Source organism: Brassica oleracea, chromosome C4, assembly GCF_000695525.1.
Source record: "Brassica oleracea var. oleracea cultivar TO1000 chromosome C4, BOL, whole genome shotgun sequence".
Lineage (NCBI taxonomy): Eukaryota > Viridiplantae > Streptophyta > Magnoliopsida > Brassicales > Brassicaceae > Brassica > Brassica oleracea.
This window is the reverse complement of record NC_027751.1, coordinates 36,844,157-36,858,676: the sequence shown is the minus strand read 5'-3', so window position 1 is coordinate 36,858,676 and position 14,520 is coordinate 36,844,157. Positions and strand designations below refer to the sequence as shown.

Sequence of the window (14,520 nt, the reverse complement as noted above, 5' to 3'; positions counted from 1 at the left end):
TTGCCGGAAGACAATGTGTCTGCTGATTCTTATTATGAGATTCAGAAACTGGTTTATAGTCTTGGGTTGCCTTCGGAGATGATAGATGTTTGCATCGACAACTGCATGATCTATTGGGGAGATGATGAGAAGCTAGAAGAATGTCGATTCTGCAAGAAGCCACGATTCAAGCCGCAAGGACGGGGACGTAATAGGGTACCGTACCAAAGGATGTGGTACCTACCAATTACAGATAGATTGAAAAGATTGTATCAATCAGAGCAGACTTTGTGGTATGTTGCATTAATTTTTTTTTAATTCGTTTAAATTTCTTTTATAACATTAAAAATAATTTATATTTTAAATTTGTATTTTCCAGGTGGGGGGTTGACGGATGTCTTGCATCGGACGTAACCGACACGATCAAGGGTTACTTCTCCATGGCACATCCAAACTGGAGTAAGACGCCTCACTACGTCAGAAAGACGTGGTTCAAAATTTACGCTGTAAGTTTCTATTAATTAATTATATATATTTTAATTTTTTCATGATTTATATATATACTTTCTAAAAAACTAATTGTTAATTTATTTTTTCCAACAGCAAAAATATAATTGGGCTTTGGGGATCACTGAGAGGGTGAGGAAGAAGTTTAACGCGAAAGCGAAAGTTTGCTTGTTGGACACGGTCTCCAACTGGAAGGGTGACTGGATCGTGAAGGGGTATGAGCGTGGCAAACCCGCTGAGCTCACCACGGACGTGTGGGATGGCCTCATCCGTTATTGGCGCCTTCCTGATTCGATTAGAATCGCCCAGGCTTGCTCTAACCCCCGTAACACGGTTGATGAGCACGGGAACGGGCCGATGCTTCACACTACGGGCCAAAAACCCCACGCCGGTGTCCGTTTGGAAATGGTAATTAAATATTTTATTAAATAATTTTTTTAATATATATATTAATTTATTCTAACTTTCTTAACTGTTTTTTTTAGGCCAAAGAGACGGGACATCTCCCGTCTCTTATGGAACTTTACGAGAGGACCCACAAGAACAAGGCGGGCGTATTTGTAGATGGCAAGTCCGAGCAAATCTACAACGATGTAGTTGCTCGGGTTGAAGACCGCCAGACTCAGCTGACCCAGCAGTCTACCGACGGATTACCCGTCACCTTATCCACACTTGAAGTGGATAAGATTTACGAGGAGGTAAATTTTCAAAAAAATTAATTTTTTATTATTCATTTAATTTAACTTTAAATTTTTACTTACAATATTTATTTTTTGTTTTTAAGGTTGTCCCTAAAAAAAAGGGACGGACGTTGGGTATTGGTTCCGTCAACGATGTTCCGAGAGCGACATCGTCTTATGGTCAGCGACGGGATGATGAAGTCACTGAGCTGCGTAGAGAGTCCGCTCAGCTGCGTAACGAGTTGACCGCGACAAAATATCTTATGTGTGGAGTCGAGGGCTTCTTGGACGTTATTGCGGCCACAAATCCGGAATGGGAGTCCATGTTGAGGAACATGCGACAACAACATCCCATTCAAGGCGAGTCATCCGACGTACATAACGAGGCGGATGTTACGAGGAGGAGTGATGAATTCTACCGGGCGATGAACGACCCTTAGTTTTTTTTTTTGGTTGTTGTATTATATAAATTCAAAACTTATTTATATATAAAATATTTTCATTTTGATTTATTTTTATTTTAAATTTTAATTTATTATTAAATTAAATAATTTTAATTATTTTTTAATTATATTTTTAAATTCTGTAAAAATAATAAAAACGAAGTAAATTCGTAGCTAATGTACGACCTCTTTACGTGGAAACCTTACGAGGAAATGACGAGAAACAATTAACGACTATTTTACGAGGAAACATTTGCGAGGAAATAACGAGGAAAAGTTTACGAGTATTTTACGAGGAAATCGTTTCGTGGTTGTTACGTGTATTTTGCGAGGAAACTCTTTCAAGGTATTTACGTGTAGGTTACGAGGAACTCATTTCGAGGTATTTACGAGGAATTGTAGCGACGTCTTTGCGTGGAATATTGACGTGGTCTTTACGACGAATCGCCCTACTTCGTCTTTACGACGAAATATATTCCTCGCTAAGTTACGACGAATTAGCGAGGAAATATGTGTTACGACGGACGAGTAACGAGCAAACGCGCTTCCTCGCTATTTCGTCGTAAAGCCTCTTTTACGACGAAATAACGAAGAAAACCACCCTCGTTAAGGTGATGTTTTCTTGTAGTGACCCTTCTTATGTTTAGGTAAAGATGTGTAATATACTCAAGAAAGGTCTTTCAAAAACTTAACATAATGCTTGCTGAAAAAAATAAATGAAAACCAATCTATCAGTCAGTACACATGACTTTTCAAATCTATCACTTGTGGACTCGACAGTGCTACTATTTCAGATTTTATTCTTTTAGCAGAGAGTACAATGGTCTACTACTCTCTTTAATTAGTTACTTATAAAGAGAAACCATAAGCATTGGCTGATCAAAACCATACACAATATAAATGCCAAAATCTCTGGAAGAAAAATGATTCATAGAACATACAAAATAACATATAGCATTACTATATTTTCACTGATCTCCACAATACCTATCACTTTTCTAGGTTTTATTATACTCGGAATCTGGAGAAAAATGAAACATAGAACATACTCTTAACACAAATTCAATTCAAGCCGATGGAGCATCGCGCAGGACATGGTTGAAGTCGTCCCTTCCCTTTCCTTGAGGATTCCTCTTCCATTCCATGATTTCTTTGAACGTCTCTATGAATTTCTTCATGTGGAGTCGTTTCCATTCCTAAACCAAAATTACAAAAATCCAAAACACACCACGATAACGTGATCGAACCTCATTTCTTACCGATTATGAGAAAAACAAAAAAAGGTTCAAACCTCGAAATCCCATTCTCCATCGATATCAGGATCATCTTTATTGATCCATATATATGTTTTCACAGTCATCTTCTCAGAATTGTCCTGTACATGCAAACAAAACAAAACACCAAGAATCAATCACATCGAAAATGTTGTTTCATGGAGATGATAATCTTCAGACTCACCTCTCTTACAACACCAACTGTCACTCTCTCATATTCATTACCCTCAACAGCATCTACATTCTCAAGTTCTTCATCCGTTAATCCCATTAGTAACTGCACCAAAATATCACCAAGTAATTTCTCAAAATCTAAACCCTTAAACATCATCAATTACGATCTAAACAAACACAAAAAGAAAAACCCACAATAATATAGCAGCTGAATTTCACAAAAATGATTTGTAAAAATCAAACCTTTCCATGAACTTCTCCATCTTCAGACGGTATAACACATGGATACAAACGCCCTTTAAGCCTAAACCTCTTACTGAATTTAAAAAAAATTCCAAAATCACCATCAAGTCTTAGATCTATACAGAGAGAAAAATCAATCGAGAGATTAAGACAATAATTACAAGCCAGGGAGTGTTACAGAGATGATTTCAGGAGTGCGATCAAGCATGACCTTGACGACCTCAGGCTCCTGAAAGCTACCATAGACGAAAACATTGTGAAGCTGCGCACCGGAGCCACTCATTTTTTTTTTCTTGCTTTTGTTGTTTCTTTATCCGTGGTTTGATTTATAACGTGAAGATAAAAGAATCTTGACAAGGACCACCGACCACGATGCCCGGAATCACGTGTTAGGATTTTCTGCCGACAACCAAATCAGTTACCATTTATCAAAATAAATGCGATCACCTCGTAAGCCATGAACGCGTTAGGATATTTCACAATTTCGGATAATATCTGAATCCGAACGTGTAATATCCAAACCCGAATAGATATCCGAAGATAAACAAACTTAAGTATACTTAATTCTATATTTTTTGTTTATTTTTCTTATTTTATTCAAAACATTTATATTAATGATGCTTATTACTCAAAATTAGATAATATTCATGTAATTATGGACAAAATCATTTGCTACTCACTTAAAATACATATGAAGCTCGTGTTTCTTGCATTAACAAAAGTTGCATCTAAAATTTCAAACAACAACTAAATGAGTGTCTTTTTATTTTTAAAGTTTTATCTCCAAACCTATTAATATTTTAATCTTTTAAAAATTAAAAAACCAATTAAGTTAAAATATATTTAAAATACAAAAAACTTAAACAATGAATAATTCATTTATTTTTTTTTCAAAATTTAAATATCCGAACTCGGCCCAAAATCTCCTAGCCCGAACATAAAATACCTGAACCCGACTTGAAGTGTAGAAATACCTGACCGGGTTCTATAGCTTTATATTGAAATATCCGATACGAACCCGAACGTTTATCCGAACGTCCACCCCTACAATATATGATCATTTGTAGCTTGCTTGAACAAAAAAAGTTAAACCATTGATCACAAAAAAATTAATGTGAGATTTTTACCTTTTTTATTAATTTATAGTCGTTTTAAAAAATTCAAAATTCAAAAAAGTTAGATTTTTTCTTATATGTTTAATGTGATTGTTTAATATCTTTTAATTGTATAAAATTAAACAAAAAAAAGAGGGGTTAGAAAAATTGTTATCGAATATGTATTATTCATAATCATTAATTGTTATATATATGTCAACCATGTTAGGTAATTCCATAACTTTTATTTATTTATTTATTTTTTACTTCGATTCCGTAACTTTTATTTATGGAAAAATTATATTATTTTGTACACTACTAATTAATTTGATAGCTGGTTTAATAAAAAAAATAGTATATGTTTATATGAACCAACTTATTTTTCTAACAATTCTAAGAATCATTCTCGTGATGACATGTGGCTACGAAAAATGTTGTAATACTCCATGATTAATATAAAGGGGATAACACTTCTTTAAATTTATACCCTGAGCATTATGAGTTAAATCAAATAAAGCTGATCAAGAAAGAAGACAAAAGGGAAACCTTGTTAAACTATGGATCGTCAAAGATATCTCTGGATCTTATGGAGTAAAAGGTTGATTTTTTATCTCTTTTTCTTCCTCTGCAGCTAAAGAAGAAGTATAGACCTTTTATATTTTGTTTTTGATTAATGGGAGTCCTCTGCGGTTTGTTTAACAATTGGATATAAAAGCATAAGAAAGCAAACGATCATCTATAAAGAAGAGGGATCATGGACAATGTTGTGGGTTTCAATAACTATATTGTTTTCTTTAAAAAAGAATTATCTTGCTTAAATTTCTTTTTCATTTTTGTAAATATTTATTATGTTGCCAAATATATTGCCTAGGGATTTTTTTGGCGCACCGGTCTTTCAAATATTTTTTGAAATGATCATTTAAATACATAGTTTTACTGCTAATATGTTTCTTAAGCGAGTTTTATAAATTTAGGATATTTTCTATGACTTTTTAAAAATGAATTTATAATTATAGTAATTTTGTTTCACTCATACATCATCGATTTGAGATTATCGAAAATAAAATAAAATTAAATTTATACATGAAAATATATTAGTTTTTTTACACAGAAATATCACATAACTTGTATTATCATTTTTCTTTTCTTTAGAAAAACTTTGAAATAATACTATACTATTTTACATTTTGGAAGGGGATACATAGATATTGTATAGTTACATTGAATATTTACTACACATTAAACTACAAAATTGGTTGCTCAGGAGTAGTTTCATTAAATATTAGAGTTAATATTTTTTAGTTGCAAAAGTTTAATTATGTATTTTATATAGAATCTTATTTATGTGAAATGAATTTTAGGAGCTCCTACTTAAAATTGTTGCAATTAGGTAAACTACGTGATAGATGATTTTATTTTTTGGTTTTCATGAAATATGTGCCATTTGTTTGCTTGTTATAGATAAATACAAAATCACAAAAAAATAACCATTGTACAAAATGAATCACTTTGATGGAAAGAAAGAATAGAACTAAAGTACTTAATAAAAGACACAATTTACTGCATCATATAATTTTACTATTTACTTTATGCATTATATAACTTTGAAGTGAAATCTATTTAAAAATTACTTCTAAATGGATCGACATTTTTTTCCTCCAAAAAAATTAGAATAGATAAGTGTTTTTTTTGTGAGAGTAGATAAGTTTAAAGCATCCTTCTTTGTTGTAAGGTTTTTGGGTTAAGAGGTTTTTTTTTTGTTGTAATGATTATTTTATAATTTAAATCTTATTTCGTGGGTGAAGACGAATGATTTATCAATCACTAATCATACAGCCGATATGAAACTATTAAAATTATTATTATTATTATTTTTAACTTTTAAAATTATATAAGAGAAATATTTTAATAGATTGATGTTCTTGGGTTGTCATCAAAGATATGAACATGAAACTTTATTTCAAACATTGCTTCTATGTGTTCACACTTAATTCTTGATTTTTCTTTTGTTGTTACCAAAAATCTGAAATTTCCATGGAGTTTTCATTTTGGCCACACAGAAAATTTTCTTCCAATAAAAACATAACTCACAAAGGAATGAAATTTACTTGGATCATTAATAAATAGGTACCTGCGATAGGGAGATACATAGACATAAATATGGAAGATGTACGCAATAGGCAAACTAAAAAAGAAACCCACACATCGTATCTCAACATATACTTGCAAACCCTTTAGCTCGCTTTGTTGCTACGATATCTCATCCACTTCACTGTCTGCTTCTCCATCTCCACCAGGACCACCACCTCCTACTCGTACCCAACCTTCCTCTCCACCAGCTCCAATGCCTTCCTCCTCATCTACTCCTTCCACGCACTCTGGTCCGGATCATCCAACATACACGCCGTTTCTTCTCTCATCAGCTTTAACTCCGCCGATAATTCTTGCTGGTCTCCTCCATACGACTCCAATCCTCCGCCATATCAGACTCATGCTCTTCCGCACTCTCCACAATTCTTAACCTTTCCGCGTAAGACAGCTCTGCTGCCCCAGACGATGCTGACTTGGTCGGTGGAGGTGTGATAAGCACACTTTTCCTTGAAGAAGAGATGATTATATTTAGGAAGCTTAAGATCGAAAAGATTAAAATGATGAATTTTACAGGTCTAGAAAATAACTTTTATAACTGAAGATTCTGAGAAAGGAAGTAAAGGAGATGCATTCAAAATGGTTGATGAGAGCCTTGAAGATGACGCTTCGACTCTACCAATCTCCATAACGTATTCAGATTTTTTTTCAACCAAGTTATTAACACTAGCAGAACTTAGGGTTTGAGGAGGTGTGGTGGGGACGGTGGAGTTTCTCAAGAGGAAGAAATGATAAAGGCCACATATGTAGAGTCCATTGACTTTTGATTCAGGCCCAAACATAAAAACCAAGCAGCCCACGAAAAATAGCTTCATAACTGAAAAGAACACGTGTCGGCTTTATAAAGTGCGACTTTGTGACATTGAGACCTAAGTGGCAGCACCGGGAGGAAGAAAACATATTTTTTATATATTTTAGTGTCGGCCCGGGCTACGCCCGGGTTTTTTGTTTAAATTTTAATTTTAATTATATATTTTGTATATTTATTTAATATATATAGTATAACCTATTATAAAAATATAATTTGATATATAATTATTCATTTTTTTTGTCTTACGAATTTCAAATTTTAATATCCAATTTTTTTAATATTTTTGTAATTGAAAAATTTATATAAGGTGATGAGAAAAATGAACAAAATTAATTAAATTTTAATTATGGTGTTTGATTGGTTGGACTATAGATATGTTTCATTTCACATACACATTTTTATATCTTTTGTTTCCAATTAGTCTCTAAGTAATTTAATTGACCATCCCCCTTGATATCTACAATCTTACTTAATGTTCTTTTTTCAAAAATCAGCCGTTAAAACGTTATTAACAAATTTTCTGCATTTATAATCAACTAATGGGACCCATAATCTGAATATTCTTTTTATCTTACTTATATAAGTTTTTCGGTTAAATATTGTTAAATGGACAACCAAATAAAATTTTATTTAAGTTTTAGAACCATTGAATTCATAACTTTCACAGCTGTTTGAAAATTTGTCTTTCCAATTTTTTTGTTCCACTGCATCATGCATCTATTTTGATGTAATTGCACCATCTATGTTTATATATATATAAAGTAGATATATATAATCAATTTTGAACGATGACGATAATCGCATTATTATCTCAAAATTGGCTGATGACCAAAACAGTCGTTACGAAAGCATAACAAATTTTGTGTTCTTTTTTTATTTATATTATAGCAGTGATGTCACATGATAATGTACAGAATGTACAGATATGTGAAAATTCACGTTTCTCCTATTTAAACAAAAAATATAGACAGCCAAACTAAGCTATTAAACTATATATTGACCTGTGAAACTCATGTTTTTCAGCTTTTGGGGTTTATGCTTGTTCCAAGAAGCAGTAAAGTAATTCACAGTTAACAAAAACCAGATGATGATGATAAAATTACCTCTTCTACTTCTCTCTCTAAAAAAAAGAAAAGAAAACCCTAGTTGCAGATCTCGTTGGGTGGTCGGCGGCCTCCTCGGCTCCGGTCCACCCCCTCCCGTCGCTGCTCTCTTCTTTCTCGCCTCTCCTCTCCCTCCCTCTTCTTGTTCCAGATCTGCTGCTGTCTCTCTCGGAACTCCGGAGAAGCGTGGAGGAGGAGTGGATGTGAGGTTCCTTTGGTCGGGTGTGGTCGTGGAAGTCTCGATCTGGCGTCAGATCTGGATTCCGGAAGTAGATCCGTCTCCTTCCTCTGCTTCCTCTACCTTCCGTTCTCGGCGTGGGTGAGAAGGCTCGCTTGGTTGAAGGCGCTTCTCGGTTTCTCCAGGCGGTGGCGTTGCGGTGTTTCTCTGCGTGTCTTGGTGTACTCCGCAGGTGTTCCTTGTTAGACCGGTCAGTCTATCTCGCGGGGGCTTCCAGGGGTTGATTTCGGTTCAAAATCGTGAAGGTCCGTTACGGGTTCTCCGTCATGGTGCGTGTGCGAGGTGGAGAGTCGTCGGCCTTGTCAACCACGGCTTCTTCCTTTGGTGGCGGCACGTTCAGAGCCCACTTGTTTCAGGGGCATGGTCTAGGTCTGCCTCCTGTCCACTTTGACTTGAGGTGGTGCTTGCTCGTTCTGTTTTCTTGATGTAGGTCCGGTAATCTGTGGCGGCTCTTGGTGGTTTCTTCTCCAAATAAAGCTCGACTTGGTGTGAGTGGGTGCACTCGGTTGCGAAGGATGCTGTTTGTTCGTGGAGGCTACGGATTAGGCGGGCTGCACGAGCTGTTCTTGACAACCTGGATCTTTAAGGACTGATCATCGGGATCGCCATACTCTACCGGGTTCAGTCCTCGTTATAACTGCAGGTTTGATTTTGCGGCAAGCGTAGGTTCCAACTCTGGTGCATCTTTGCTAATTAGCTGCTCCTCTTGTAGTCGGTTCATTCTATTGTCCAAGTCTGTTCTTGGTGTCTATGTTGTTCTGCAAAAAACTTAAAACTTGGTAATGAATCTTAAAATTTTTACCAAAAAAAAAAACCAGATGATACATGACAGAGCACCTCCAACAATCTTGGGGGTTTATGCTTGTTGCAACAACTATTAGATCAACACAGAAGCCTTCCAGGTGCTTGTGAAACGATAGAGCTTGAGAGTTGCGAGTGGAACAAACTCAAAGTCAGAGAAACATCACTGACAGATGGAAAATCAGAGAAAGATCTGGTCAGACGTTTTGTTTTCTTTTCCTTAAAACGGGTTATACAATTATGAAGGTGAGAAGGACCACGATATGAATCAGATAGTTACCTGTTGATTTTAATTGTTGCCATAACATGACTGAGCACCTCCAACAATCTTGAGGTTTATGCTTCTTGCAACATCATCATAACTGGGAGCAGCTGGAGCCCTCCGGTCATGACACGATGTTTTCCTTGTGTAGGGTCACTCACAATACTCTTCACAGCTGTGAGCTCGAAGATAAGGTCTACAAAGAAATCAAGATGTCAATATCTAACCACTTTCCAATGTTGATCCTGGGATAAAGAGATATGAAGATGATTACCGGGAAGGTGTGTGTTCTTGTTGGCCAGCCTAAGTACCTCACTGTGATTACGGAACTTGAGCGTTCTTTAGGAATTGGTAGAACCGTATCTCTTCAAATTCGGTTGAACCGCTGAACCGTATCAGTAGAGGTGAGTTAGAGAGCATGTAATTCTGATTGCAGCGAGTTACATCAAATCCGCCTTAAAAAGATGCCGGTAAGCAGTGAGACGGTGGCGGTATGAGGGTTGCTTGAAACATTAAAAAAAATAATTAATCAAAAAAGGGATTCACCACCATCAATCAGAAAGGATTAATATATTGTTGATAAGAGTATAAATGCTGTCCAAAACCGAGGATGATAATAAGTTTAGAAATCGGACGAGTCGAGGATAAGCATGTCCAAGCCCATTAGCTCGACGCCTCCTTTCACGTTTCTCGCTTCCCAGAAGCTGAAGTCACACCACCACAGTGGAAGAACACCGGCGGCCTTCAAATCAGCGAGCAAGAAAGGCTAAGCTATGAGATCGAAGAAGATGAGGTTTTGCTGATATTAGGAACCGAGAGGATGATTTTCATAAGGTGAAGTCTCCCCTTTTTATAAGTGAAGATCCACCGCCTGCAAGGAAGATAAGAAGCATTCAATGATCAGCCGTGGTTGGCGTGGTCCAAGGATTAAAGAACGCTGTTATGGTGATCAATCTCTTAACTGCGTAACAGATCATAGGAGGTCAAAAGCAAGCGTAACGACGGGAACTGTGAACGACACAAAAGTTGATTATGAAGATCTGACTCGAGGTTCCTTCCAGAACATCCATGCTTGTTTGACATGGTCGGATCTGGGGGAGATGACGAACCCCTAGCTTCCTCTGTCGATGTTCTCGATGAAGGCGCAAGAGTAGAGACGAACTCCATTTTTGCGTAATCAAACTTAGGGTTTTCGATTACGGGCCGTCGGGCCCCTTAAACCAGAAGAACATATCAGCCCAATCTTTTTTCACGGTCAAAGCCCATCGGATTAAATGAAGTGATGCGTTTTGCTCGTCTGGGACACGTGTCACGTCCACATAACTCGACTTTCTGACCTGTCTGCTGAGGTGGCATCACTAGAAGGGAGAAAACATCTTTTTATATATATGGATGGATAAATAGATATATTCTAATAACAACTCCACGTCCACGTTATTGACTGACCGGTGCATCTTTGTTTGAAGACATTTTATGTACTTGCTAGTCAAAAATATAACATAAGATAGAGACTTCATTGACAAAACAAACGCAAACCTTCGTCTAGAAACTAATGGGTCTTATTGGATCAATTGAGAGAATTTTGTTTCTCTTTCAAATCCCATCTTATTGTATCAAACATATATAAATTCCATATGAAATCAAAGTTTATTGGATTAGTCATCTGTATAAGTTTTCTCAAATTCCAGCATATTGGAAAATATGGATTTTGTCAATAAAATCTATTAAATGGGATTTAGTGGGGGTTAGATGTTATTTTATAGTAGAAAAACAATGAATTGAAAATACCACCTCTTATGATGGTATTTGAAACTTTTTAAAAAAATAAAAAAAATTTTACTTTACGTTTTTTAAAATAAAATCAAACTATTTGAAAAGTAAATAATAATAAAAAATTATTTGAATAATCGATTTTAAAGACTTTTATATATTTTATATTTTTTTCATAAAATGATAAAAATATCAAATTATAGTGATTTAAAAATAAAAATATCATTAAAAATAAATATTTAAAATTTTAAAGTTTTTTTTCCAAGAACTCTAAAATTTCTTCAAAAAACCTTAAAACTTGTAACAAATCTCTCTAAGATTTACTTAAATCTCGGATTTTCTTGGATTTACTCAAATCTTGGATTCTCTCAAATCCTTGATTCAATAAGCCCCACTAAGAAATTATGTGTTCTTTCTTAACTTTGTTTTTTCTAATTTATCCGAAAAACACTACATGAAGCTCAATACATAAAGAAAAACCTGGGCTCATGTATATAGCCCACAAATAATTATGGAGCCAGCACACCAGAAAGAACCGGCAAAGTATTTAGTTTACATGAAGAAGTTCGAGCAGGAGTGTCAGGGTCTCGGCACCGATATAGTTACCTTCAACTGTTGAAAGGGAACCGATTCCATTGAAAACGAATAAATTTAACACTAATCTTTAAGATGAAGAATCAGACAATGCATAGAATCGAGGAAGATAAACAATAATTTTGTATAATATGTTCTATTCTATTTTATAATCATAATATAGTATTTACAATTTCCTCCTCCTCCTCCTCGCCAGATTTTATCTCTTCCGCCTCCTACTTTTTCTCCTTCACTATTCCGTCAGTTCCACCGTCTTTTCCTTCATAAGTGTTGCCACTCATCACCACCCAAAATGAGATGTTGGGTTGCACTGGAGAAGGATGATGCTCTTTGTTAATAGTTATATTCTATAATGTTATAACAAATAGAATAAAGTGCAGATTCATGACAGTATTAAAAGTTATATGCCACTGAAATGAAACGTCTGTTTAGAGTTTTCTAATGATAAAAATATCTAATGCAAACACAATTTATTTACATGAAAAAAATACATTTTGCTGAATAATCTACCATTTTCACCATTGTCTCCTTTCCACTACCGTCTCCACGGTGGAGACTCCACCGTTTTCTTCCACATTTGTCGCCACCGACTATTTCCCTCACCATCTCCACCGTTTTCTCTTCTACCAAAACCACCACCACTCGTTGTCACTTTACTTGTTCCCATGACCTCGTCTTCGCTTCCATCCTATGTGTTCGTTTCTTCTTCTCATCAACTCTAACCACTCAAACAGTTTTTCCGTTTATAATATCTCTTCTTTTGCCTAATGATTCTTCTTCTTCTGCAATGTAATATTTATTTTGTTCTATTCTATCTAGCAATCATAGAATAGAAATGTGACTTTATAGTAAGGGACATGTGTTATATTTTGTTGGTGTATCATTCTTATAAACAAATTGGTTTATATTTATTGATCTATACTGAGCAATTATAAGCAACAACATACCAATACTATATTGTCAATATGAATAGGAATGAGTAGGAAATAAATGAATAGGAACAAAATAAAAAGAATGAAAATGAATATTTATTCCTTTTGTTCCATATCAATTTTGATAAGGAATGTTTTTCTTTTATAGTTCTTTAAAATTCAAAGAATGACAAAGAATCAAACGCAGCGAAAATTCTTCATAAATGGTGTAATTTTTTAAGGAATGAGTAGGAATTGACTATTCTCTTAATTCCCTATGTCACCATTTGGACCAAAAAAATAAAAAAAGTCAAGAAGGTGTCAAACATTGAGAACCAGTAACACAAAAACTATACCATTTGGATAGAAAATGTGGTATAGTATAGGATATGGTATTAAGTTTTAGAGTTTTTTTCTCTTCCTCCTCTTCATCCCACACCGCCGCCTCTTCATCCTCCTCCTCCTCTTCTTCTCCCTCCCGCCCCGCCTAGTCCTTCTCCTCCTCTCCCTTCGGCCATGCCTTCTCCTCCTCCGCCTCCTCCTTTGCCTCCTCCTCTGCGTCCCTCTCATTTTCTCTTCCTCCTCAAATTTCTCGTCCTCTTTTCTCCCTCTTCATATTCCTCAAAAAGTGTTGTTTCTATGTATTGATTATTTTGTACTATATATTTGATAAGTATAGTATAGGATACTATCAAACATTGTATTGACGAACCATCACGCTCGGAAAAAGATAAACTCATCTACGAAATTGTCACACATTTCAATGCATGGCTATATTCTTAAGTCTTTTTCTATTATGTATATCTCACAAATTCACTCATACATAAATCCCAGCTAGAAAAAGAACCTATAGAAGAAGATGACAAAGCATGCAGCATGTTGAACGCTATGCGCAGAAGGGACATTTGCCACTCGAAGAAGCCACCCAACTTCACTGTCTAACATTTCATTCTCGGAAACCTTATCTACGTTCCACCGGACACAAGGATCCTCAAAAAACCTACAGTCCGAGAACATAAAACATTTAGTTCTCAGACAAAATTTGGAAAAGCAAACAATAAGAAAGGAATGCAAGGAAATGGACCACCAGTATGTAGCAATAACGTGAATCTCCCCTCACCAGCAGGGAGTCTGAAAAAGACGAGCATGAAAAAAGCTAAGTGGAGGAAGCCTTCTTAAGTATCATACTCTGTATCCACGAGGGGCCTCTAACGGCAACATAAGACTGGAAGCGATGATCTTTGTAACACTTGTCTATTAAATAAAGTGAAGTACAAAATAATACTTGCCTATTTTTAAGTGGTTCTTACGATTCATGGTTAGGATTTGGGTTTGAAATTTAGGATTTGGTGTTTTATAGTCTAAAGTTCTGGCGTGGAATTTAGATTTATTGGTTACCGTTTCGTGTTTAGGGATTGGATTTTAGGGTTCTGGTTAATTTCACAGTTCAAACATTTTTATTGATAAAAATTATGGATTTGATTGGTT

At 35.4% G+C, this 14,520-nt stretch overlaps 1 protein-coding gene and 1 long non-coding RNA gene across 4 annotated transcripts; both read right to left on the bottom strand.

Moving 5' to 3' along the window:
• Positions 1-2,485: 2,485 nt before the first annotated feature.
• Positions 2,486-3,699, bottom strand: LOC106342351 (AIG2-like protein). Its single transcript, XM_013781260.1, has 5 exons — positions 3,462-3,699; positions 3,301-3,373; positions 3,068-3,160; positions 2,901-2,984; positions 2,486-2,805 (listed from the first exon to the last, which is right to left on the bottom strand). Exons 1-5 carry the CDS (start codon positions 3,581-3,583, stop codon positions 2,677-2,679), a joined length of 501 nt encoding a protein of 166 aa, XP_013636714.1. The 5' UTR covers positions 3,584-3,699; the 3' UTR covers positions 2,486-2,676.
• Positions 3,700-9,110: 5,411 nt separating this feature from the next.
• LOC106342352 lies at positions 9,111-11,037 on the bottom strand. 3 transcript variants are annotated; one of them, XR_001269824.1, is made up of 5 exons: positions 10,720-11,037; positions 10,032-10,628; positions 9,776-9,953; positions 9,532-9,661; positions 9,111-9,452 (listed from the first exon to the last, which is right to left on the bottom strand). It is a non-coding gene; the product is annotated as an uncharacterized LOC106342352 (long non-coding RNA). The 3 variants fall into 3 exon arrangements; XR_001269822.1 differs by having other exon boundaries at positions 9,776-9,939; positions 10,720-11,026; XR_001269823.1 differs by having other exon boundaries at positions 9,776-9,932; positions 10,720-11,025.
• Positions 11,038-14,520: the final 3,483 nt, after the last annotated feature.